Here is a 27,156-nt window from a genome sequence, read left to right as displayed (position 1 = left end):
ATCCTGCCAGTGCTCTTAGTCATGTCTTACCTAATGAAGATAAAATATTTGTTTAAAAAGTTCTTTCCAGTGTTATTAAAAGCCTGTGTCTGTTTCCCATTTAAACTGATTCTTTATTATTTGTTTATTTTCTAATACCAGACTCAGATATCAGTGATCTTATTAGCTTTTTCACAAACCAGAACATAATGGTGACGATGTTTAATGACAGTGACTACGTGTCAGCTGCTCCCCACAGTGCGGCTTTAAACGTGATGTATTCAGAAAAGGTAGGAGTAATGTATGTGAATGAATACCTATTTGAAAGTTACGAAAGGCTAAGATTTCCTCTAAAAGTAATTATTTGCTAATTTGACCTCATTAGTTGGCAATTAGAATTAGTTTTGGAAGTAGCTGGATGACTAATATATAAAACTATAAGGTGTTTATTTTTATGTCAATTTTTGTTTAAAATAATCAAAATACCTGTAGATTGCAACCAGGTTGTCTTTATCTGTCTGTCTTTATATCTTATGAGTATTATTTCTGTGATTGGTTGAGCCAGCTTTTAGGACAGTTAGTGAATGAGAAAAGCTTGCTGCAGTGCAATAATTTCTCTACTTATATTTAATGGTGCAGTGCAATAGTTTACTTATATTTAATATATATCTACTTTAGTAGATGTAATTTAATATGTATCTACTTATAAGAAATCCCTCTGTTTTTAAATTGTAGGACTATGTTTTTACAGCTGTTTTCAACAGTACTATGGTTTATTCTTTACCTGTATTGATGAATATCATCAGTAACTACTATCTTTATCATTTAAATGTGACTGAAAGCATCCAGGTCTGGAATACCCCATTCTTTCAAGTAAGCAAACTTAAAAAAAAAAAGTGTGTGTGTCCACATGCATAACTATTAAAAAACAAGCGATAACACAAAATCATGTAGATGTTTATCTTGTGACACCTCTTCTTAAAACTTGATTGGGGATGGTTTACATCTCGGTTGGGAGTATTCTATATTAGTGTGCTTCAGGGTCAAGAAGGTTTTTTTCTTGGTACTGATATTTTTGTTAAGCATTGGTATATTTCTGTTAATCACAGAAGAAAAATTAAGATAACTTAAAAATGAATATTGTTCATCTAAAAATTTAGATACTGGAGTATTGAAAGAAACTTGAGAAGTCACCCAGGCAATTATTTTTGCTTTAGATAGGACTGTTTGTTGGATTACAAATATGATAATTAACTTTAGTCTCTAGAAAAATAATCAACATTTTTTTTCAATGCTTTTTTTTATATATTGAGAAATATAGACAAATACATTTCTGTAATAGCATTTGCTCTTTTCCATCACTATACTTTTTTTTAACAGCTTCATGAGATGCACTTCATCTAATGCACTCATTTAAAGTGTACAGTTGAGTAGTTTTTAATATGTTCACAGAGTTCTGAAACTATCACCATGATAAGTTTTGTATTTCATCATTCACTCCCTTAGAAACCCTTGTACCTAGTAGTAAAATTACTCCCTGTTCTTCCCAACCCCTCTCCTGAGCCAACCACAAATCTATTTTCTGCTTCTATGGCTATGTAATCTACACCCAAACTTTTTTTAGTTTGCTGTAATCATTTGCCATCCTTAAAAAAAATATTGAAGATTAGTTTAATACTCTTTTTGTTAGTTATACGTAGACAGGGGGGCAAAGTACCATTAGATTTGCATTTTGAAGAGATCACTGACACTAGAATGGAGAAGGATTTCTGTGGGCTGGGAGAAATTGTGGAGAAGAAAGAAAGTTAAAGAAATCAAGTTAGAGATTCTTTTACTGAATAATTTAGATGAAAGGATATGATGAGTGTGAGTTAGTGCAGCAGTAGTAACACTAGTAATATAAGGAAAAAGATGTTGAAAAATAAGTGGCATCCTTCATCACTGTTGGATTTGTGAGGTGAGAAGAAAGGATCCTTACTTAATTCTTACAGTTACAGGTAATGTGGTGCCTAATAGTATCATTCACCACTTTTGAGAATATAGGCAGAAGAGAGATTTTTGTTGTGGTGGAATGAAAATAATTGGTTTCAGTTTGGGCCTACTGATTGTTGGTGTTCCTGTCGTATTTGCTTGATGGACATGTAGTAGGCATTTGAATGTGTAAATCTGGAAGGATTTCTGGACAGGAAATAAATATTTGTGAGTCACCAGTACCTAGGTAATAATTGAAGTCATCAAAGTGGTAGGTCGTCCCTTCTGGGTTTTTTTATTGTGAAATATTTCAAGCCTGCAGAAAATAAACAACCATGTATCTACTATCCAAATGTTAATATATTATCATAGTTCTTTTTATCTAATAAAACCTTAAAGATACAGTTGAAACCCAATGTGTACTCCTACCCAGCCTTGTTTCCTTCTCTCCTCCATGAAGTAATCACAATTCAAAGTTTATAATTCCCATATATATTTTTATGATGTTAGAACATTTGTGTATATCCATAACTATTACAAAAGATCTTACAGCTTACATTTTCTATCAAACACTGGCAGAAAACTATACCATTTTTTAAAACTAGAGGGGAAGAAATGAGACTTTTTAGAGCTCACTATTCTTAGAAAAAGTCTTATTAATGTGCCACATCTTTTTTCTTTCATCATATCTGTGACTGAATTCAATTGCAGTCTCATTTATCTCCATTTCTTGTACTACTTAGCGTATGTATGTGTTGGTTCTTTCTGGGTCTTCCACTTTAATATACTAGAGTTTGGGACAAATTTTACAATGTCATATGGCATGAATTAAAGGATTGTCTTTATTGCTAAAAACTCAGAAGGCTGGGGTCAACAAGATGCACTGTTGCCACAGTTCCCATGATTCTGTGGAGACGTGTGCAGGGCCAGAATGTCTGTGCATTCTGTTCTAGCAGAGTACCTTCCTGTCCCATGGGTATATCTTCTTACAGAACAAGGGTCAGGAAATGGCCTTATTAAGGTGAAGAGTAATTGGGTACACTTGGTTCTGGGTAGTTTGCATTTGGGGGCACCATCTGTTTAATAGGTTGTCTGGAAAAGTTGGCTGTCTGTACCTGGATGCTTGGGGCAGCTAGGGACTTTTGGGGCCTGTGGGAGTTCTAGTCCCACCAGTGGGGAGAAAAAGCTCTTGGTTCCATAGGAAGCTGAGCTTAGGTACAGCTTTTGCTAATGGAGAAGAAGAGGGCTGCAGGATCCCAGCTGGCTCATAGTCCAGGCAACCAATGAAGGCATCAAAGATCATTCTGAGATGGTCATGTCCACTGCTGCTTTTCATGCACCTTAATTTGAATTAAATGATAAAGTGTAATTTACATGCCATATTGTCCTGTGTTGCAGTTAAGGAAGCAGAAGTACAGTGGTTTGTTCTGAATCATATACCATCTGATTAGTGGCAAAGTTGGTAGTGTAGCTTGCTGCCTGTTCACTGTGCCACGTGTTCTTTCATAAAGCCATAGATACTTTAATTGTCTCTTCAGAGGTTTTGATTGTCTTTTAGAAAGTACAAAGACGATATGAAGTGATTCTCAGTCCCATTTCTTCTGTGATTGTCTTTCAGGAGATTACAGACATAGTTTTTAAAGTTGAACTGTATTTTCAAGCAGCTTTGCTTGGAATCATTGTCACTGCAATGCCACCTTACTTTGCCATGGAAAATGCAGAGAATCATAAGGTAATGACTCAGTTAAAAAAAATCATAGGGATCGTTTGCTAATAAGAAATCTCATACAAAAAAACTCTGTTTTGTGTGTTAGCTTTCTGTATAATTACTATTTTCAGGAGGAAGTAAATGGAGTATAAATGCATTTATTATAGTAATAACCATCATTTACTACTTGAGTCCTTGCCGTGTGCTTTAAGAATTACATCCTTTAGTTCCTACAACATTGTGGGGTAAGTTTTATGTCACCCAATTTATTGATTCTCAGGAAATGGAGGATGGCTTTGTTCCCATAATAACACCCAGGTCGACGCACCCTGTCTAAGTAGTTGATGTAGGAGCTGGCTGTCACGCTTATGTTCTCCTGTGGCATACTAAACCACCTCTCCCCTTTAACCTTCAGTAGAATATATTCAGTTGTAAGGAGCACTTAATTTTTGTTAAATGGAAAAAAAAAGGTAGAGAATGGCGGTGATCAGCAGAGTCAGGAGAAGCGGCTGTGTGTACAATTTTTTGGTGGTTGGTCACCTTCTCTTCTTTTTCCTTTTGGTGTCCTCAGCAGAGCCTGATCTCGTACAGTGTTTTGCTGTTCAAAGCCTCCCACCCTTATATTCCACTGAAACTGTTCCTCTTTTACTCCTCTAATCAAAATTCTCATTCTCTCCAAGTCTGTTTTTAGTTCAGTGGAAGCAAATTTGTCTTAATTAATTTACAGTGTGATGAATAGTGAGGCTAAGCCTCATAGCAGACAGTTGAGTCTCTTAGTAATTTCCTTGAGTGCACAAGTAAAACAGGAGTCTCAGCAGACATTTTAAAAATATGTTCAGTTTTTCTGTTATATATATTCATTGTACTAATTTTGATAATACAGGAAGTATTAAAATAAAAAGTACCTGTAACCCCCCTCACTCATATAAAACTTACTAGACATTGCAGTTTTCTCTTTTTTGTTTCAACTTAAATGTTCAATTCAAATTTTATTTTGAGATAATTTAGATCCATAAATTATGTTGAAAGAAATAATTCAGTGAGATCCTATGTATCCTTACCCACTTTACCCCAATAATAACATCTTGAAAATACAGTCTCATAACCAGAATATAGACATTATACAATCAAGATGCAAAACAGTTCCATCTCCACAAAGATCCTTCCCACTGACCTTTTCTAGCCCACACTTCCGCCCCACCTCCTCCCTGACCTCTTGCAACTGCTAATCTGTTCTCATTTCTCTAATTTTGATGTTTCAAGACTATGTAAATGTAATCACAGCATATTTTCTTCTGTGATTGGCTTTTTCACAGTGTATCAATATTTTATTCTTTTTTATTGCTGGATTGTATGGTGTGGATCTGGATTGCTTACAGTTTTGACTATTAAGAATTAAGCTGCTGTGAATGAACATTTGCATACAGGTTATGATGTGAATGTAAGTTTTCATTTCTCTGGGATAAATGCCCAAGAGTATAATTGCTGGGTCATATGGTAATTGCATGTTTAGTTTATGAGAACTTGTCAAAACTGTTTTCCAGAGCGAATACCCATTTTACATTCCCACCAGCAATGTATGAATGAAAAGGCATGGATTATTCAAGATAATTGTCTTAATTTAGTTTATATTTGTATACTTATATTGGAATTTATATTTTCTAATAATTCATTGAATGCAAAGTTGTCCATTTTTTATCATTTCTTTTCCTCCTCTTAACTAATCTTTACATTTTATGTTTCTTTTACCTCTATAGCTAGCTTTCATTTAATACCTTTAATTATTAGGAGTAGATGTTTCTATAGATGTTTCTGTAGATTCAACTGAATAAAATTATTAGGTATTTGGATTTATAAGATTTTTTAAGTAAATGAGAGCATGAGAGAGGAAAAATATGATCATTTAAGTATACTGTGAGTACACATGCAAATGCTATTTACTTTCATAGTAATAACTTACAGTTAGTACACGTAAGAGTATATAAGACTTTTAAATGCAATATCAGTACAAAGCTTCACAGTTAAATGAAAACCCTGTGTAAATCCAGAAGGCACTGGCTATTAGTGTTTTTATGAAAGGTTAATTTTTTGGAGTGAGAATCCTTTTCCTGTTTAAACATCTTTCTATCTATATCCACAGATTTTCAAAAGCTACGGTGCTTTAGCTAACTTGCTGTTTGCACAGCTACTACATCATGACATCTTTCACTTTATTTTGTTCTGTGTATTTTAGCTGCTCTTCTGTATTACGATGCTGAAAAACTTTGTTGAAGTTGTTATATATCAGAAATAATGAACCAAATTACAGGTTTAATGTAATTTAAATTTAGCTGGAGGAGGGCTTTTATTACCTAGAGACCTGGAATGTGATCTTTATTGTTTTGTTGATGTAAAATAAGAGTTTCACAATAATTTCTGAAAGTTTTTGTTTTTTGTAACATGTTTAAAATTATAATAAATTTCCCCCCCCCGCCCCCTTTTTTTTTTTTCAGATCAAAGCTTATACTCAACTTAAGCTTTCAGGTCTTTTCCCATCTGCATATTGGATTGGACAAGCTGTTGTTGATGTCCCCTTATTTTTTCTTGTTCTTATTTTGATGCTAGGGAGTTTATTTGCATTTCATTATGGATTATATTTTTATGCTGTAAAGTTCCTTGCTGTGGTAAGTTAACATTAGCTGTAGTACTCAAGCTATTTACGAATCAACTGTTACTTTAAAAAACTAAGTCTTTAGAAACATGACAATTGGTTGGTTGATACAATTTTTTTACAGAAAAGAGAACCAGTGTCTATTTAATTATTGTATATGATACCTATAATCAATGCAATTTATATTACTGTAAGTGATTTTAAAAATAACCTAGCATTATTATAAAATAATTATTTGAAACTGATATTTCAGGTAGACTTACTTGTGTGTGATCAGGAGCAGTGCTTCTTTAAAAATGTCTTCAGTAGCTCTGTGCCTGAAAATTTCACAAAGAAGCTCTTTTATCCTATAATTTAAAACACGGCTTAAAATACTAAGGAAGAGCGTGCTGTGCATTCATGTTCACATGTAAATGACTGATACTAAACCCTGTCTTATGAGTGATTTGTATTAGAAAAAAGGGAAAACAGAAATAGATGAGGTTGGATTTGCTGAGAGTAACCTTAACATTTTTGCCAGAAATTATATTGACCTTAGTTATTAATTTCTGCATTATAAATTAATAAATAAATGTTTTTCTTAAAAATTTAAAAACCGTATTAAGTGCTATATATTAAAGTGGTAGCTAATTTGAGAACGATCAGTTATAATCAGCTTTTCTCTAATAAAATGATGAGAGCATTTTACTTAGCATTAAAAAAGAACCACAAATAGTATTCAGTTTAAGTGACTTATTCAGGATTGTGTTAACAATTACTTCAAAGCATGAGTTTTATCAATTTAGGAGAAGTGAGCATGGTAATTCCTCAAGAAACTACAGTTTCAGTTTTTGGAGTGATGTGTTGAGCCATAAAATTTGAAAAATAATTATTCCCTAATAATTTGATGTGGCTTGTGTTTTATATCATAGCCATCTGTATTTTTACATAAAAATACACATTTCTGTTTCACAGGTTTTTTGCCTTATTGGTTATGTTCCATCAGTTATCCTGTTTACCTATATTACTTCTTTCACTTTCAAAAAAATTTTAAATACCAGAGAATTTTGGTCATTTATCTACTCTGTGGTAAGTTACATTTTATATTATCTCACTCCAACTTTTCATAGCTTATTTGAAAGTCATGGCTCCTTCAGGATTATACTCAAAACGTTACTGGATCTTTTCTAGAATCTTTTTGTGTATGTATTTGTCTTTTGCATCACCCATTCCATGAAGGGGTGACCTTGAAAGCATTTAAGAACTGTATCACAAGCTACAAACAACTGTGCCAGCATACAGCTTTCTGATGCTCCTGCCTAAGTATCAGCTCTGGTCCATGTTCTACTAGAGAATTAAAACAGTTAATGCTAAGGCATAAACTTACAAGTATGTTTTGTGTGAAATTTCTAAACACTTTTCACTTATTTTCTCTTTAGACCGCGTTGGCTTGTGTTGCAGTCACCGAAATAACTTTCTTTATGGGCTACACAGTTACAACTGTTCTTCACTATACCTTTTGCATAGCCATTCCAATCTATCCACTTCTAGGTTGTCTGATTTGTTTCATAAAGGTAGGTCTGTTAAGAGTTTTAATATTTAAAAAGCATAAATTCTGTTTAGTCTTGGAGATTTCAGTTCTTGTACTCAAAATAGTTTTAAAAAAAGTCATGTTAGCTGCTACTACTTGATTTAAATATTATCAATAGAGCAGTTTAAAATTACTGCAGGATCTTTTAAACCATGTCTTTAAACCTGAATATCTTAAAAGAGGACACTACCCATTACATTTCTTTGATGACCAAAATGATGTACATAAATTCAAAGTATGACCTGACTTCAGTCATTTTTTTTGGGGGGTGGAGGGAATTTTTCAATGTTTAAGTAATGTTATGTACTAGAAAGGGATGAGAAAAAGTAAACTGTAAGATTTTTTTCAAAGAAAAAAATAAAACAGATTAGTTTTATTAAGCCTGGATTATTGAAAAAAAAATTCCATGTGATTAGAAAAAAATCACTTGTTGAATTATTGAGTAGTATGATTGCTGATTAGTTATACTCACTAACCTTCCTTCTCCTTTCCCCTAAATTTTTGCTTCCATTTAATGTTTATTCCTCCCCAGACAGAAATATTTTGGGATGGGGAAGATACTCATCTAAGTATAAACCATACTTATTAGTATTACAGGCTCAATTATTTATAGAGAATACATGTTTGCTGAACAAAATGCATTTTTTAAAATTTTAATACAAATGTTCCTACACATTGCAGCTAAAAGAAAACTACTCACAGTATTTCTGAAACCAAGTGTGTGGGTTTTCCCTGAACATAAAGCAGTTCTGACACTAAGGTGGAGTTAATGCAGACCCCAGAAGTTAAGGGCTCAGTCCCACAAGACTGTCCCCCCATTTCAATTTCAAGTAGTGAGACCCCAAGTTACCCACATTTCTGTCTGACTTGGCTACAAATCCAGGGTTCCCACAACCCCTTCTCAGGTTCAATAATTTGCTACAATGGTTTATAGAACTCAGGGAAACCCTTTATTTACTATTATGAGTTTATTATAATATCAATGTAAATGAGCAGTCAGATTAAGAGAGATAATCTCTTAAAGTCTGAAAGAGTCCCAAGTGCAGGAGCATCTGTCCCCATGGAGTTTGGGGTGTGCCACCCTACCTGAATAGGGATGCACTCACCAGCCTGAAAGCTCTTTGAACCCTGTGTTTAGGGGTTCATCAATGGAGGTGTCATTACTTAGGCTGAAGAGTTAACCTCCAAGCCCTTCTCCCCTTCTCTGGTCACTGGTCACTGGGGCTAAAAGTTCCAGCCCTCAGTCTCTTGGTTGGTTCCTCTGGCAACCAGCCCCCACCCCCCAAAAGTCACCTGATTAGTACAAATTCACTTTTGATTGAAACGTTTTAAATATCAAAAGATGCTCCTATCATCTCTATTCCTCTGTCACTCAGGAAATTCCAAGGGTGTTAGAAGCTGTGAGTCAGTAACACAGGTCAAAGACCAAATATCATTATATCACAATACCATACATAGCAGCATATAAATTTTCAAAAATTCTTGTCCTAGATTTCTTGGAAGAATATTCAAAAAAATGACACCTATAATCCATGGGATAGGCTTTTGGTGGCTGTTATATCGGTAAGAAAAAAAAAATGTGTCTTAGCATTTACTTTTAAGAATAGTTTGGTTGTATGATTTTAACTGTTAGTTTTTATTCTGTCGCACAAAAACGAAGGTGCATGGAAACTTGAGTGTGTTAGTTAATGCTAGGTAATGTGCATGTCAGTAGTAATACTTTTCATTTACAAATATACGTCCACTTTAATATATTTGGGTTTGTCATGTTATTTATTCGAACTAATTAAATTCTGGCTTCCTCAGTAGCAGAAACACAGCTTTTTTCCTTCAATTACATTTTATGAAGCTGACAACCAATGAAATACAGTGTTAGAAAAGTACGTGAAGGGTTATATTACTGAAAATCTACTTTGATTTGTATTAAAATTTATTCTTAACTCATGTGATGTGCAAAAAAAAGTATGAATTAATATTTTTGGTGATGGTAGGAAACCTGATGTATGTGGTCTTTGTTCTGTTGGTTTAGGGGAAAAAAAAGATTCAAAAGATTTGGTCATGAGCTGTGCCGTGTTCTTCTTTTAGCCTTACCTGCAGTGTGTGCTGTGGATTTTCCTATTACAGTACTATGAGAAGAAGTATGGAGGCAGATCAATACGAAAAGATCCCTTTTTCAGGTCAGTTAAATTTTGTAAATGCTTTAGTGTATCTGCAGAGTTGTGCAACCGTCACCATCATCTAATTTTAGATCATTTCCTTCACCGCTCAAAGAAACTTTGTATCCATTAGCAGTCACTTCCCAATTCCCCTCCCACATCCCCTGTCCCTGTATAACCACTCCTCTACTTTCTGTTTATAGACTTGCCAGTTTTAAACATTCAAATAAACAGAATTATGCAATAAGTAGTCTTTTTTTGGCCTGGCTTTTACTTACCATAATGTTTTGAAGGTTCATCCATGGTGTAGCATGTAGCAGTACTTCATTTCTTTTCTTACTGAGTAATACTATACTGTATGGATATACCACCCTTTATCTATTTCAGTTTTGGGCCATTGTGAATAATGCTGCTGTGAACATGCAGTTGGCCCTTGAATAATATGGGTTCAACCTGTGTGGGTCCACTTATATGTAGATGTTTGTCAGTAAGTATATTGGAAAATTTTTGGAGATTTGGGACAATTTGAAAACACATTTGCTTTTCTCTAGCTTACTTTGTTGTAAGAATATAGTATATAATACATATGCAAAATATATGTTAATCGACTATTTATGTTACTGGTGAGGCTTCTGGTTGACAGTAGACTGAGTTAAGTTTTGCGGGAGTCAGAAGTCATTTTCAACTGCAGGTGGGTGGAGGGTTGGTGCATCTAACCCTAACATTGTTCAGGAGTCCACTGTATTAACCACTGGATATTCCCCACATGCACGGAGGATTTAGCATCTGTCTCTCCTTCCTCTTTGCCCTTATTCCTGCTATCATTCTGGGGGATACATCAGCATCCACACAGAAAACCTTTCTAACAGAACACCCTGACTGCTGAGTTTCTGATTTTTTTCCAAGCCAGGGACTTTGGTCTCTTCTCCAGTTCTCACCTGTTTGCATCAGAGCCGTGCCATCACTGTTCTTCACTTCATCTGTAAAATCTTCAGCTCCAATGTCCATTTCTATAGTAACTTTTCATTTTCCCGGCTTTCTTATTTTATTAGTCCTGTTGGACTTTTCTCCTGTGGTTTCACGCCTGTTGTGTTTGTCCTGCTTTCCCAAGTGTATTAGTGATTCCCTGTTGTTAACTCTTCTCTCTGTCCAGTCTTGCTCATGTTGTTCATCTCCCTCTTGCAGCAGCCTCAACTTCTATATCTTTTTGCCTTACCTATCCACTAGAAATCATGATTTTTAGCAAATCTAATTATATGCTGGAGAAGAATAACAGGTGCAGTTTGATAATACTCCATATTTATCCCATATAAACCCAGCTTTGTTTTGACACTGGTAACCCTACTATGTTTCTCTGGTCAGCACCTTCCTGTCTCTTCAATAGTTATCCCAAGTCATCTTTATATTCCTCAGATTCCCAAATTCACCTTACTTCACTTTATTTCCTATTTCTCAGGAGATGATCTTGCCATCTCAGAAAACAGAAGCAATTATAATACATTTTTACACACTTACCCACATCTCTCATCATTTTTGCATTTTCCCAGTCCCAGAGGATGAGGTACCCCTTGTATTTTTCAAGTCTGCATTTATTCTGTGTACCTATGGATGTTGCTTAGTCAGTTTTCTCCTTACTTTCTATATCTTTCCCTTTTGGATCTCCCCACACCAGTTCATTTATTCTTTATTTGAATTTTTTTCCTAATTGAAGTATAGTTGATACACAATCTTATATTGGTTTCAGATATACAGCATAGTGGTTCAGCAGTTACCCACATTATTAAATCCTTACCCCCACTAGTGCAGTTACTGTCTGTCAACATAGAAAGATGTTACGGAATCATTGGCTACATTCTCCATGCTGTATTACCGTCCCAGTCACCAGCCTATATCATGATTGAGAATTTTTGTGCCCCTTTGTACCCCTCCTCTATGGTAACCACCAGTCTCTTCTCACTGTCTCTGTGTCTACTGCTATTTTGTTCATTTTGTATTGTTCTGTTTTTAGATTCCACAAATAAGTGAAATCATATGGTATTTGTCTTTTTTTGGCTGGTTTATTTCACTTAGCATAATGCCCTCTAGGTCCATCCATGTTGTCCCAAATGGCTGGGTTTTTCTTTCATTTTCATGATTGTATAGTATTCCATTGTGTATATGTAGCACATCATCTTTATCTGTTCATCTATTGATGGACACTGGTTGCTTCCATATCTTGGGTACTATGAATAATGTTGTGGTAAACATAGGGGTGCATATATCTTTTTGATTCAGGAATTTTGTTTTCTTTATGTAAACCCCTAGAAGTGGAATTACTGGGTCATGTGGTATTTCTATATTTAGTTTTTCGAGGCACTTCCATACTGCTTTCTATAGTGGCTTCACTGATTTACATTTCCTCCAACAGTGTAAGGGGTTCCCTTTTCTCCATATCCTCACCAACACTTGTTATTTCTTGTCTTTTGGATAGCGGCCATTCTAACTAGTGTGAGGTGGTGTCTCATTTTGGTTTTGATTTACATTTCCCTGATGATTAGTGAGCATCTTTTCACGTGCCTGTTGGCCATCTGTATTTCTTATTTTGAAAAATGTCTGTTCAGGTCCTCTGCCCATTTTTAATCAGGTTATTTGCTTTTTGGTGTTGACTCATGAGCTCCTTACATATTTCGGATGTTAGCCCCTTATTGGATAAATCATTTATAAATATATTCTCCCATATTACAGGCTGCCTTTTTGTTTCCTTGGTGTTGTCCTTTGCTATACAAAAGATTTTTAGTTTGATGTAGTTCCACTTGTTCATTTTGCTTTTGTTGTCCTTGCATGGGGAGATGTGTCCAGAAAAAAATTGCTCGTGCTTATGTTCAAGAGATTTTTCCCTGTGTTTTTTTTTAGAGATTTTCCCCTGTGTTTTATTCTAAAAGTCTTTCAAGAGATTTTTACCTATGTTTTCTTCTAAGAGTTTTATGGTTTCATGACTTACATTTAGGTCTTTAATCCATTTTGTGTTAACTTTTATGTATGGAGTTAGACAGTAGTCCAGTTTCATTCTCTTATGTGCAAGCTTTCCAGTTTCCCAACACCAGTTGCTAAAGTGACTCTTTTCCACATTGTGTATTCATGGCTCCTTTATTATATATTAATTGACCATAAATGCATGGGCTTATGTGTGGGCTGTCTGTTCTCTTACATTTATTTATGGGTCTGTCCTTGTGCCAGTAACATACTGTTTTGATTACTGTAGCTTTGTAGTAGAGCTTGAAGTCTGAAAGCATAATCCCCCCAGCTTTGTTCTTCTTTCTCAGGATGGCTTTGGCTATTTGGGGTCTTTTGTGGTTCCATATGAATTTTAGGATTATTTGCTCTAGTTCAATAAAAAAGGCTGTTAATATTTTGATAAAAGCCAGGCTGGCCATTTTGACAATATTAATTCTTTCTGTCATGAGCGTGGGATAGATTTCCATTTATTTGTGTCTTCTTTAATTTCTGTCATCAATGTTCTTAAAGTTTTCAGAGTACAGATCTTTCACCTCCTTGGTTAGGTTTATTCCTAGGTATTTCATTCTTTTTTGATGCAATTGTAAATGGAATTGTTCTCTTGATTTCTCTTTCTGGTAGTTCATTGTTAGTATATAGGAAAACAACAGATTTCTGTGTATTAACTTTGTGACCTGAAACTTTGCTGAATTCAGTTATTAGTTCTAATAGTATTTGGCAGAGTCTTTAGGGTTTTCTATATATAATATATCATCTGTAAATAGTGACAGTTTTACTTCTTCCTTACAAATTCGGATGTCCTTTCTCTCTTTATCTTGTCTTATTGCCATGGCTAGGACTTCCAGTACTATTTTGAATAAAAGTGGTGAGAGTGGACATCCTTGTCTTGTTCCAGATTTTAGAGGAAAAGCTTTCAGCTTTTTGCCATTATGTAATTATATTAGCTGTGGGTTTGTCATATATGGCCTTTATTATGTTGAGTTACATTCCCTCTATACCCATTTTGTTGAGAATTTTTATCATGAATGGATGTTGAATTTTGTCAAGTGCTTTTCAGCATCTATTGAGATGGTCATGTTTTTTATTCTTCTTGTTGTTAATGTGGTATGTGACATTGATTGATTTATGAATTTTGTGCCATCCTTGCATTCCTGAGGTAAATCCCATTTGGTTGTGATGGAAATCCTTTTGATATATTTTGAATTAGGTTTGCTAATATTTTGTAGAGGATTTCTGCATCAATGTTCATTGTGGATATTGGACTATAATTGTCTTGTTTTGTAACATCTTTATCAGTTTTGGTATTAAGAGTAATGCTGTCCTCATATAATGAGTTTGGAATATTCCCTCCTCTTCTACTTTTCAGAATACTTTAAGAAGGTGGGTATTAGCTCTTTAAATGTGTGGTAGAATTAATCTGTGAAGCCATCTGGTCCTGGACCTCTGTTTTTTGAGAATTTTTTGATTACCAGATTCAATTTTGTTACTGGTAATTGTTCTTCTCAGATTTTCTGCTGCTTTCTGGGTCAGTCTTGGGAGGTTGTACTTTTCTATGAATTTGTCCATTTCTAGGTTGTCCCATTTATTGGCATATACTTTTTCATAGAATTCTCTAATAGTTCTCTGTATTTCTGTGGTGTTAGTTGTTTTTTTCATTTCTGATTTTGTTTGTGTCCTCTCTCTTTTATTCTTAGTAAGTCTGGCTAGGGGTTTGTTTATTTTGTTTGTCTTTTCAAAGAACCAGCTCTTGGTTTCACTGATTTTTTTTCTATTGTTTTACTCTTCTCTATTTTATTTATTTCTGCTACTTCTGCTAACTTTTGGTTTCATTTGTTCTTTTTCTAGTTTCTTTAGTTGTGAGTTTAGACTGTTTATTTGAGATTGTTCTTATTCTTGAGGTAGGCCTGTATTGCTGTGTCCTTCCCTCTAAGAACCATTTTTCCAGTGTCCCACAAATTTTGGGCTGTTTTATTTTTGTTTTCATTTGTCTCCATGTATGCTTGATTTCTTCTTTGATTTGTTCATTGATTCATTGATTATTTAAAATCATGTTGTTTAGCCTCCATGTGTTTGTAGCTTCTTTTGTTTTCTTTACTTAGTTTGTTTCTAGTTTCATACCTTTGTGGTCTGAGAAGTTGCTTGATACAATTATGGTCTTTTAGAATTTATTGAGTCTCTTTTTGTGGCCTAGTATGTGATCTGTTCTGGAGAACATTCCATGTGCACTTAAAAAAATTGTGTATCCTGCATTTGAGTGGAATGTTCTGTATATATCTGTTAAGTCCATCTGATCTAATGTGTTGTTCAGTGACTCTGCGTCCTTATTTTCTGTCTGGATGATCTGTCCATTGATGTAAGTGGGGTGTTAAAAGTCTCCTATTTCTCCCTTTAGTTCTATTAGTATTAGTTTTATATATTTAGGTGCTGCTGTATTTGATGCATAGATATTTAAATGGTTATATCCTCTTGTTGGACTGACCCCTTTATCATTATGTTATGTCCTTCTTTGTCTCTTGTTACTTTCTTTGTTTCAAAGTCTGTTTTGTCTGATATAAGTACTGCTACTCCTGCTTTTTTCTTCCAATTATTTGCATGAGACATCTTTTTCCATCCCTTTACTTTCAGTCTGTATGTGTTTAGATCTCAGATGAGTCTCTTGTAGGCAGCATATAGGTGGGTCTGTTTCCTTATTCATTTGCCACCCTAAGTGTTTTGATTTGTGCATTCAGTCCATTTACATTCATGGCAGTTACTGATAATGTATGTACTTATTGCTATTTTATTAGGTTTTTCTGGGTTGTTTTTGTAGTTCCTCTCTGATGCTTTCTTCCTCTCTTATACTCTTCTCTTGTTATATGATAGTCTTCTTTAGTGTTGTGATTGGATTTCTCTTTAATTTTTGTGTATCATAGGCTTTAGGCTTGTGGTTACATTAAGGTTCATAGATAGTTTCCTAAGTATATAATAGTCTATATTAAGTTGATGGCTGCTCTGTTTTAAACACCATCTAAAAGTACATCCTTTTTATTTTTCATCCTCCCCCACACTTTATGTATAAATGTCATAATCTGTAGTTTTGTATATCCCTTGACTGATTTTGTGTATAGTTGGTGTTACTACTTTTTTTCTTAAACTTTATACTTGCTTGGTAAGTATTTATTCTACTACCTTTACTGTGGGTTTATTTTTACTGGTGAAAAGTATTTAGGCTTAAGAACATTTCCATCTACAGAAGTCCCTTCACGTATCCTGTGTAGTGGTGGTGAATTTTTAACTTCATTTGTCTGGGAAACTTTTAATCTCTCCTTCAGTTCTGAATGATAACCTTGCTGAGTAGAGTATTCTTGGTTGAAGGTCCTTCTGTCTCAATACATTAAATATTTCACACCACTCCCTTCTGGCCTGTACAGTTTCTGCTAAGAAACCTGCCAATAGCCTTACGGGGTTTCCTTTATAAGTAATTTTTTGCCTCTCTAGCTGCTTTCAGTACCATCTTTTTATCCTTCATCTGTGTCTTTTTAATTATTATATGCCTTGGTGTTGTCCTCCTGGGTTCTTTTTGTTGTTGTTAGGGGCTTCACGCTTCAGGCTGTTGGCTGCTGGGCTTAGTGGCTGGGTGGGCAGGCAGGTGCACAGGATTGAGCCTTGGGGCTCAGCCTCCAGAGAGGTGGTTGGAGCATTTGGGGCTGGCTCCCATGGGTGCTCGAACAGTGGGACTGAGGGAGGGTTGGGGAAATGTTATCTACCTTCTCCTTTTCTTGCAGAGAGAGCTCTGTCCAACCTCTGCCCCTCTTACATCCCTCCCGCTGCTGGTAATTCCTTTAAACTGCCGCCCCTATGTTGGATCTCAGCGGGACCGACAGAGCTTGCACCTCCATGGGCGGGTGGAGTCTTAGCCTCCCACAGTGCCCCAGCTCTCCCTTGTGTCCAGCCCTGTTAATCACCAAAGTCCAGTGCAATGGATTAGTGTTCCCAGAGCAGTCTCCTCGGCCAGGTGTGCAGAATTCCTGAGCGCTTCTCCCCTCCCCACTCACTCCATTCCTTTCCCTCCCACTTGTGGGCTGGGATGTGGGGAGGGCTTGGGTCCCACTCAGTCTCGGTTCTGCTTCTTTACCCTTCTCTGTGTGGTGGTCTCTTCTTCACCAGGTGTAGGTGGTCTGTTCTGCAGTCTCCAGGTTGTTTTCAAGGTTAGTTGTTTTTGCTGTAGTTGCTGCTTTGCTGTGTATGTGGGAGGAGGTTTCTGCCTGCCTTCCTACTCCACAATCTCTTATCTGCACCACCTACCCCACACCCAACCCAGTTTTGGATCTTCAGCGGTTGTTTTTCTTTTGGTAAGTAGTCATCTTTATCTCATATAAAACAAAGTAGTGGATGTCAGAAATCATAAATCTCATTTAAACCTGAATCCCTCCCTGGCTCTTTTCTCATATCTCTCTTTCTTTTCATTTTCATAGCCACAAAATTCCATCACCAGTTCCTTATCTCCAGTTCACTGTCTGAGTCCCTGTAATCTGGTTTCTGCTTTTACCTCTCTTTTATAGTATTTTCAGTAAGATAACTAATGACTTCCTCTTTGTCTTGTCCAGTAGGCTCAACTTAACTAATCTTCAGCCTTAATGTGATTGACTTCTTCCTCTTTTAATTTTTCTCTTCTTTTGTTTTCCATAATGTCAGTCCTATTTGCCTCTTTACCTCTCTTGTTATTTCAAAATTTTCCTTGGAAGCACTTTTTCCTCTGCCTACTTTTGTGGTGTTTTCTGGGTTTTGAACTCAGCCCTGTGCATCTGCTCTCCCTGGGCAGTCTCATTTACATCCAGACTGATCTCTGAGGGAGGCATGCATTCTTTTTTATCTTTTTATCTTTGTGTGGAATAGTGTCAGCTACATACTGGTCATAAATAATATTGTTGAGTAAATGACATTATCATCCAAATGGTATAAATTATTGAAAAATAGCTTAAATTCCTTCTTTCAGAGATAACCACAGATCTCATATTGGCATATATTTTCAGTCTTTTCTCTATGTAGTGTTTGCATTTCCTGCTATTTTAATTATTTGAAAGTCTACTATCTTTATATATTTAGGACCCTCTCAACAAAGTCCAAAAATAGGAAGTTTCCTGAACCACCAAACAGTGACTTTGAAGATGAAGATGTCAAAGCTGAACGACTGAAGGTCAGAGAGCTGATGAGTTGCCAGTGTTGTGAGGAGGTAAATTTAGTCTTTATTGCTTAGTTGTATTACATGCACGATGATTGTTTCCCCATGCATAGGGATTAAAGATAGTTTTCTTTCCATATTAATCAATCTGAAAAAAAGTCTTTCTTTGAAGAAATATTTTTGTCCATTTAATTTTGAATAAGACTTTATTTCAGTCATAGATGGATATTTATACAATATCCCTTATTAGCAGGCACAGTTCTTATGATACAGACATGAATTATGTACAGCCTGTCATTTTATGATTGGGTTTATAACTCTTAAACCCTATTTCCCTTATTAGAAACCAGGCATTATGGTCAGTAATTTGCATAAAGAATATGATGACAAGAAAGATTTTCTTACAAGAAGAGTAAAGAAAGTGGCAACTAAATACGTCTCTTTCTGTGTGAAAAAAGGCTGGTATTTATTTATTCTTAAATAACTCTTTGAAAAGAATAATTTCCATATTGAGTTTGATTGATGTATGATGATTTTTCTTTCACTCCCTTTAGGAGAGATCTTGGGACTCTTGGGCCCAAATGGTGCAGGCAAAAGCACGATTATTAATATTCTGGTTGGAAATATTGAACCAACTTCAGGCCAGGTATGATATAGATGATACACATTTATAGACTAATTTACATTTTTAATTAAAATAAATTTCTTAAGGACAAATTAGGGTTTTGATGCCTAAAGTTATATGTTTTTAGTGTTAATTTTTTACTGTAGCTTGATCAAGTTATGATCCTTTTGGTTATCTGTGAAAATTATGTACATAGTGACATATGCATACATGCAGACACACAATCTACTTTTATCACTATTGTATGCATGGATAATTTGTCCACCACCTTAATGGAAAACAATCATACTAATTTCAGGGAAATACTGCATTTAGTCTTGACCCCATTATCAGTTTTGATTATAAACCATCACTCACAACTATGTGGAAATTTCACAAAAGTGCTCTGATCCTTTCTCCTGCTCCTCTCCCTATTTCACACCAGCCTCACTGGCTCAGTGATTTCCTAGAATATGCCAGGCATGCTCTTGTGGTTTTGCCTTAGCTATTCTTACTTTACTTACTTTAGCTATTCTTAACCCATAGAAATCCAAATGACTAGATTTTCTTACCTCTCCCGCTCAAATACCACCTTTCAGTGAGGCCCTGATCATCCTAGTTAAAATTGGAGCTTTCTTACCTAGTCACTCTTTCTGGCTATGTCACTGAAATCTGATTTAGCTATGTACTTTCTTCATTAAAGGGAATAAAAATTTGACCTGATAATGTCCTGGCTCTAGGAAGGAGTTTGAACTAATCCACATACATTCCTTCACAATATAAATTAAGCAAAAATAGTTATTTGAAATTGATTTGTATTTCTGTAGGTATTTCTAGGAGATTATTCTTCAGACCCCACTGAAGATGATGATTCCATTAAGTGTATGGGATACTGTCCTCAGATAAACCCATTATGGCCAGATATTACATTGCAGGAACATTTTGAAATTTATGGAGCTGTGAAAGGAATGAGTGCAAGTGACATGAAAGAAGTCATAAATCGGTAAAATACAGAATGCTTTTGTTACCTGGAGAAAGGTTTACATTTCACGTTTTTAAAATTTTATCATACGCATTTCCATGAATCATAATTTTCATAGGAAATGGTCATCATTTTTTCACACAGTTTTTACTGAATTAAGATACCTATGAAAATAAAAGGATAATGTTTTTATTTCTAATTATAGAATAAATGTACGTATAAATGTCATGAAGCTTAAAGTGTACCTTTTTGTCAAGATACTAATTTGTTAAAAATGATGTAAACTGGAGGTCTAATTATATAGTAAGCTTCCACTGAGGGTTCTAGAAAAAGGTCAGTGATTACAAACAATGAGCGATAATTCCCTCACTTGCTGTTATCTATTTTGCAGTATAACAAATGCACTTGACTTAAAAGAACATCTTCATAAAACTATAAAGAAGTTACCTGCAGGAATCAAGCGAAAGGTACTTTTATTAAACAACAAATATATTGTTGTTTTATTGACAGTTTAATGCCTGATACTGTCTTGATAAAATTCCTAATAGTGAAGCCTAATTAGTCCCTCCCTGCCCTGTTTTCTTTCCGTCTAGTTGTGTTTTGCCCTAAGTATGCTGGGGAATCCTCTGATTACTCTGCTAGATGAACCATCGACAGGTATGGATCCTAAAGCCAAACAGCACATGTGGTGAGTATGACACTGAAGATACTTCAGACAGATTGTACTGTTCATACTGTAGAACAAAAGAATAGTTTATTATATTATAACCTTGGCTCTATGTTAAATATTGATTAAAGTCCTACATAAATGATAAAAAGTACTTCAAAATCTAGAGAATTCCTTAAACTTTTTTAACTTTATTGTATTTTTCATGAAGCATTAATAATATTTTATATATTCCAGAACAAAAGCAAGTATACAAGTAATTATTTTAAAAAGAGTATTGCTGTCTGAATAGTTTTTAAAAGGCTTTTTCCTAGTCATTTAGCATATTATTATGATTCTTTCTCATAATAATATTGTCTTGCATTTATATTGGTACTCTTTCTAGGAATTCACCAACTCTTTGCTCCTAGCCTTCCATGTCTATAAAATGTAAGGTTTGGCTTTGATGCATGTTAAGGTTTCCCTGTGATTCTGTGGTTGTTTTTGTTATAATGTGAAAAGGCATCAGTTTTTATAATTCATTTTTTTAATGCCTAGAAACATTTGAAATTAAGGAATTTCTCTCTACTTCACAAGCTTTCAAAAATAATGGAAAATAAATTACAATAGAAAAATCATAGTTGGGCTGAATATAAAAACTATAGCAATTGATATTTCAAATATATTAACTAATCTAATACTAAATAGTTGGATTTTTTAAAAGTCCAGTTACTTTCATTAACTGTCAGATACTGTCCTGTCTTTTTATTTATGTTTTGCAGGCGAGCAATTCGAACTGCATTTAAAAACAAAAAGCGGGCTGCTGTTCTGACCACTCATTATATGGAGGAGGCAGAGGCTGTCTGTGACCGAGTGGCTGTCATGGTATCTGGGCAGTTAAGGTAGATGTCTGAACAGCATGCTCTGTGGCTGGGTGGGTGCGTGGGAGGTAGATTTTGAATGTTACTTCAAAAACTTATAATAACACATATTAATTTAAATACTTTAAAAAAGTTTCCTTGAGTTTTTGAATCAATTCGCTTTCTGTAGAATTAGAACTAGTCAAAAAATGGCTAGTTTGCATTTGAAATTAGCTTAATTGTTCACAGTGTTTTTCAGGCATGATACTTGTTATATAAAAAAATTGCTAGGCTTCATATTAGGTAATAACCCAAAGTATAAAATCCATATACTTAAGTTCATAATCATATACCTAAATGATTGAATAAATAAATAAGTGTGGTAGAAGGGCAAGTCTTCCTTACAGAGAGATTCTGAATAGTACATGTAGACACTACCCCCTGCAGGAGGGGCAGCTTAAGCCCTCACCTCCCGGGTGTCTTCTCTTACATGAACAGGTGGGCACTGTAACTTTACAGTAGAGAAACCTGACAAATCTCTCAATTATGTACCCCTGATGTGATGTGATAGGAAAGCTACTTCACCAATGTATTTTTCCCAAAAACCTGTGTAACCACAGTCTAATCAGGAGAAAAATATCAAACTAGTCCAAATTAAGGGCATTCTGCCAAGACATTTGACCAGTTTTCAAAAATGTCAGGGTCAGAAAGAAGAAGAAAAGGGTAAGAAACTGTCACAGACCAAAGGAGACATGGCAGCTAAGTGCAACCCTGGATAGATCCTGGGGCAGAAAAAGGGCATTAGCAGAAAAACTGATGAAATCAAATAAAGTCAAATAAAGTTAATAGTAATATACCAATGTTGGCTTCTTCATTTTGACCAATGTGCCGTGGTAATATAAGATGATAATATTACAGAAACTGAAACTGGAGGAGGGGTGTATGGAGACTCTGTATTATATTTGCAACTTTTCTATAAATTTAAAAGTATTCCATCATAAACATTTTGCTTAAATCTTTCTTTGAGAAATTCTTTGAAACTGTCAAATTGTTTTATGTCTGAGCTTTCTTTTAAATATTACTACAGATGTATTGGAACAGTCCAACATCTGAAGAGTAAATTTGGAAAAGGCTACTTTTTGGAAATTAAATTAAAGGATTGGATAGAAAACCTGGAAATAGATCACCTCCAAAGAGAAATTCAATATATTTTCCCAAATGCAAGCCGACAGGAAAGGTAAAGTTTTTTAAAATTCAGTAATATTTATTTGTAGAGCAGTAATCATAGAAATTGATTACTGAGGATTAGGGGTGAAAAGTCTGTTATCATCAATATTGCACTAATGGAGTCTGAGGACTGGAGCTTTATATCTAACTTAATGTTAGATCTTACAATATTCAATAGTATTTAAACTGTAAACTTCTTCAGTAGTAATGACAGTTACTGTATTCTACATGAAACCTTAAGGTTTCAAATAGTTTATGCCTAAGTAAGTATCAAAATAAGTTACTGAAGTTTAATTTTGAATTTAAAAATTTTACTTTTAAAATTTAGATTTTAGCTTTACACAGTAGTAGTTATTTTTTACTTTTCCTATATTTCATCTTATCTTTGTTTACAGTTTTTCTTCTATTTTGGCTTATAAAATTCCTAAAGAAGATGTTCAGTCCCTTTCACAATCTTTTTCTAAGCTGGAAGAAGGTAAGTAGTATTTGAAACATGGTTAAGTATCTTCCAAATTACAAAAGAATTTTACTTAAAAGCTTAGAAGTTGGGACTCAGTTTATTGTAGAAACTACGGTAAATAAAAAGATGCTCTTTTATTATTTTAAGATACTAATACTAATAAGGATTTGGTAGACCAACTATATATAGTGTAAACCTTTTACTTTCTTTAGCAGACATCACCACAGTTTTTCACATTGCATCTGTGTGAAATTTCGGCTTAAGTAGCCCCACTAGATGATTGGAAAAGTGGGAGCATTGAGTTTCCTGAATCCTTATTTCATATTTGGGCATAGCAGTAGCAATGTCAGACTCCAGTGTCAGCAGGAGAGAAGAGAGAAAAATTCATAGTACAGGAAGGGAGGGTGTCCTAAAAGCTTTAGAGAAGCTTGTTGAATCTTGGCAGTTTTAAATAAATGGTAGGTATGACAAAAGATGTGCTTGCTGGTGGCAGTGGAGAGACATAAGCTCCTGGATCGGGCAAGTATTCATGTATAGTTTATTTTGTGTCTTTTACAAACTGTGAAACAGCCTCTGTTTTCTGGTAATTTCTTTCTGATTGAATTGAACACCAAAACTACTTAGGGAGAATTAAATTAAAGGAATGAAGAGAAAACCAGAAAATTTGGTATTAGATTGAAATAAATATAAAAATGTATATGGACATATGTACAGTTTTTCATAATCCAGTTAAAGAAGAAAGAATAGGCTGCATTGGAATTAGGGAATGGGAGAAAAAGTAGGGGTCAAAAGAAATCATTAAAAAAAGGAATAATGAGGAAGAAGACAAGAAGGTAAAGAGGAGTTGCTTGGAAAGGGTACAGTAAAGTATGTAACATAAAATAGAGCTCAGGCTTTCAAGGAGGAGTTGGGTGGGGAAGAGAAAGGGAGCAAGATAGAGGAAAATAATATGCTTATGCAGCTACAAATCTGAATTAATTAATTTTAGAGATTAAAAAAAAATAGATTGTTACTCCCTTACTAGTTACTGCCATTTTTCTTCTTTGCAAATACTAACAAGTAAAATGCTGTTTTTATATTTTAATAGCTAAACATACTTTTGCCATTGAAGAATATAGTTTTTCTCAAGCAACATTGGAACAGGTACTATAAAACTAAATTTTTAAAAATTCTTTCAAATAAGAAAGTGTCTGATATCTAATTGTTTAGGATTATTTTGGAGAGGGAGGGATTTTGTGAACTAGAGAAAAATTGTCATGCAATATTCCTAAAGTTTGTGTAGTTTTTTAAATTGAGCTACATACAATGAAATGCACAAACCTTAATGTACAGCTTGATGAATTTCGTGTGTGCACACACTCACGTAGCCATCGTCCTGATCAGAATACCAAACTTTCTCACTGATTTTTTTCCCTTCACCTATTTCATCCATCCCCTTACCTCCACATCTCTATGGTATTCTTTGTGTAATTTTAAGCAACTTCAAGTTCTGCTTATTTTGAATAGCTCAGTTTTTTTCAGTTTAATAAAGAGAATGTGTCATGACAAAAATGGATCATAGTAGCAGCATATCTGAAGTTACATTTATTTCTAATGATTACATTTACATATATTTATAAATTTTTTGTGAATGTTAAATATATTAATCAAAAATCTTAATCCTCTAAAATAACATTCATCTTTGTGATTAATGAAGATTAGTCTGTTTAAATAATATTAATAGCAACAAATCTTGATAGCTGATTAATGTAATTAGATACTGCTTTATACCTTTTATGACTTAGTTAAAAATTCTTTGAGATACTTGTGACACAGAATACTATATTCATTTATTTACTCTTATTTAGGTTTTTGTAGAACTCACTAAAGAACAAGAGGAAGAAGATAATAGTTGTGGAACTTTAAACAGCACACTTTGGTGGGAAAGAACACAGGAAGACAGAGTAGTATTTTGAATTTGTGTTTCTCAGTCTGCTTACAGAAATTTTTTAACTTTGTTTAAAAAGTATATTATTTGAATGGTAACTGAAGAACCATGAAAGCACTTGGGATTTCCCTAATAAGTTCCTTAGTTGAATTGCTGTGGTGTTGTGTATTTTGCTTTTCTTCAAAAAAAACTTTTATATATAATAAATTGAACTGCATGTTTGTATCTAGGGAATGTTGAACTGTAGTCTGTATGTAAACTGAGTATTTATCTTTCAAAAACAGTGCTTCTAAATTTATGGTTTAAAAAATAGTGGTAGAATAAATTTTATTTTGAGCAGTTATCTTTAAGTTGATATCATCTTGTTACATAAGTATGTAATGTCCCAATTTAAATGAAAAACTAATACATAAATAACACATAGCAAAAGAGATTATAAAGCAAGTTTCTTGCTTCTCCTAAAAAGCTAACACTGGACAATCTTAGTGCAGAGAGGTTTACAGGAAGGGACATCCGGTAGGTGGCGCCCATCGATCATAAATGAAGTGAGGCTTTGTTCTTCTATTAGGTGATTTTAGACTTAAGTCCCACAAGTATTTGAAGAAACATTTCTTCTGCTTACACTAAGTAAAATTCAGAGGTGTTTTAATTATTATAACTAAAGGAGGACTATGTCTAGGATATTATTGTGTAATAGTCTGATTCTTTGTGGCTAGAATGACAGATATCTGTAGAGTTGGAAGAATTAGCCATCCCTTTTCCTCCACCCCGCATGGAAGATAAAAACATTTTTGTCATCTTCCTTCTAAAGGGTACATTTTATTTTATTCCAGAATAAAATAATTTGTTGGGTAATCATTTTATTGGTGAACTTCATTTGAATCTCTCTCTCTATAGAGTTTTAAGTATATAGTGTGTAGATTTAATTAGTAACTCACCTCAGATTTGCTTTGGAACATGGTGGGATATATAAATAAACTTCTGGGGGTTAAATTAAGGACTAGAAGTAAACTATATATAATTATCTTTAACAGGAAACCAGAATTTCTCTGTGTCAGAGCTGAAGTATGGTTATGGTTAATGTAATCTTAGAAATACTTCCTTGTAGAACCCCTGTATGGACTATAGGTATAATATAAATAATACTAGCTGACATTATATTTCATCCAGATGAGTAAAAATACCAACTTTTTGAGAACATATGCATTGGGAGTATGATTATTGCATTATAAAAAGTCTTATAAAACAGTAACAGAAGAATTTGGTTCTGAGTTATTTTAAATGGTCAAACCCTTTAATTCTTAACTCTTTAATGTAGGTAAAAACTTAATGAACTTTTAGCTCTACTGTATAATAAGACATCTGTGATTTTAGGCTGTAGTAGCTGACTTAAGTGTTCTTTTCTCAGCCTCAGTACGAGGTACGTGACTGGTACTTTCCATCCCACTGCTTTGGGGTGCAACTTCTGTGTACATTTCTAAAGATTCCTACTTCACCAGCTGTCTCAGAGGTCTAACTAATTCAAATGAGCTGCCTTACAGTCTCTGGATTTTACGACCCACAGCTAAGGTATTTTTCCTTGTAGATTTAGTTGACACTAGTTTTTAAAGTTATCAAGTGATAATCACGTGCCTCATGATACCAAGCTTTTGGATTCTTCACCTGAGAATCTCACTTTTACATCTTCAGTAAAAGTTAACAACTTTGACTGAACTTCACTACTGCATGAGGAATACAGTCACATTTCAAACAAAATCGTTACCTTTGTAGATACATTAATAAACAGCACATTGCATTTTTTAAATAAGTAATTGCTAAATGGTGCCATTAATTTAAAGGGATATTTTTTAGTATGTAAGAACCCAGGGGCTTCTCTTGGGATGTGTTTTTGTAGCTATGGATTACCTTGAGCATTTAGTGTATAAAGCAGAATTACTTGTAGTTTACTAGGCAGTCCCTGAAAAGGTAGTTTTTGAGAACCTGACCATACTGAGAAAGATGTGTTATTTTAAAATCAAAAATGGCGAACATAGACATTACCTGCTTATGCTTATTGACTCGGTCACCTTCACTTTATATCTGTGAATGACTGATCAATGTAAATCAAGTAAAACTTTTTTGCTGCAAAAAGAAAGTTGAGATTATGCCGACTAGTCATAATCATGTTCTTATCTGTTATGTTCATTCAGTTACTTTTCTATTAATACACTCTTGGAAGCATTAAAAGACATTTGAGTTAATTTTTTTAGTTTTTACATATT

At 34.4% G+C, this 27,156-nt stretch overlaps 1 protein-coding gene across 7 annotated transcripts in view; it reads left to right on the top strand.

Moving 5' to 3' along the window:
* ABCA5 (ATP binding cassette subfamily A member 5) overlaps positions 1-25,095 on the top strand; it is a 67,525-nt gene extending 42,430 nt beyond the window's left edge. For 4 of the 7 annotated variants that reach the window (XM_036900169.2, XM_036900168.2, XM_036900170.2 and 1 more), the window contains 19 exons: positions 142-269; positions 715-852; positions 3,569-3,682; positions 6,151-6,321; positions 7,263-7,376; positions 7,727-7,861; positions 9,370-9,441; positions 9,964-10,055; positions 18,114-18,240; positions 18,533-18,647; positions 18,744-18,835; positions 19,621-19,796; positions 20,167-20,242; positions 20,369-20,463; positions 21,204-21,323; positions 22,369-22,518; positions 22,904-22,983; positions 24,056-24,111; positions 24,816-25,095. In XM_036900169.2, coding sequence (XP_036756064.2) covers positions 142-269; positions 715-852; positions 3,569-3,682; positions 6,151-6,321; positions 7,263-7,376; positions 7,727-7,861; positions 9,370-9,441; positions 9,964-10,055; positions 18,114-18,240; positions 18,533-18,647; positions 18,744-18,835; positions 19,621-19,796; positions 20,167-20,242; positions 20,369-20,463; positions 21,204-21,323; positions 22,369-22,518; positions 22,904-22,983; positions 24,056-24,111; positions 24,816-24,923 — 2,159 coding nt within the window. In that variant the 3' untranslated portion in view covers positions 24,924-25,095. Of the gene's footprint in view, positions 1-141; positions 270-714; positions 853-3,568; positions 3,683-6,150; positions 6,322-7,262; positions 7,377-7,726; positions 7,862-9,369; positions 9,442-9,963; positions 10,056-18,113; positions 18,241-18,532; positions 18,652-18,743; positions 18,836-19,620; positions 19,797-20,166; positions 20,243-20,368; positions 20,464-21,203; positions 21,324-22,368; positions 22,519-22,903; positions 22,984-24,055; positions 24,112-24,815 lie in introns of those variants that run through there. The other 3 variants (XM_057501653.1, XM_057501655.1, XM_057501654.1) reach the window with 3 other exon arrangements.
* The last annotated feature ends 2,061 nt before the right edge of the window (positions 25,096-27,156 follow it).

The sequence above is a fragment of the Manis pentadactyla genome, chromosome 4, assembly GCF_030020395.1.
Source record: "Manis pentadactyla isolate mManPen7 chromosome 4, mManPen7.hap1, whole genome shotgun sequence".
NCBI classification, from domain to species: domain Eukaryota; kingdom Metazoa; phylum Chordata; class Mammalia; order Pholidota; family Manidae; genus Manis; species Manis pentadactyla.
The sequence above is the reverse complement of the archived record's forward strand: the minus strand, read 5'-3'. Positions and strand labels throughout refer to the sequence as shown.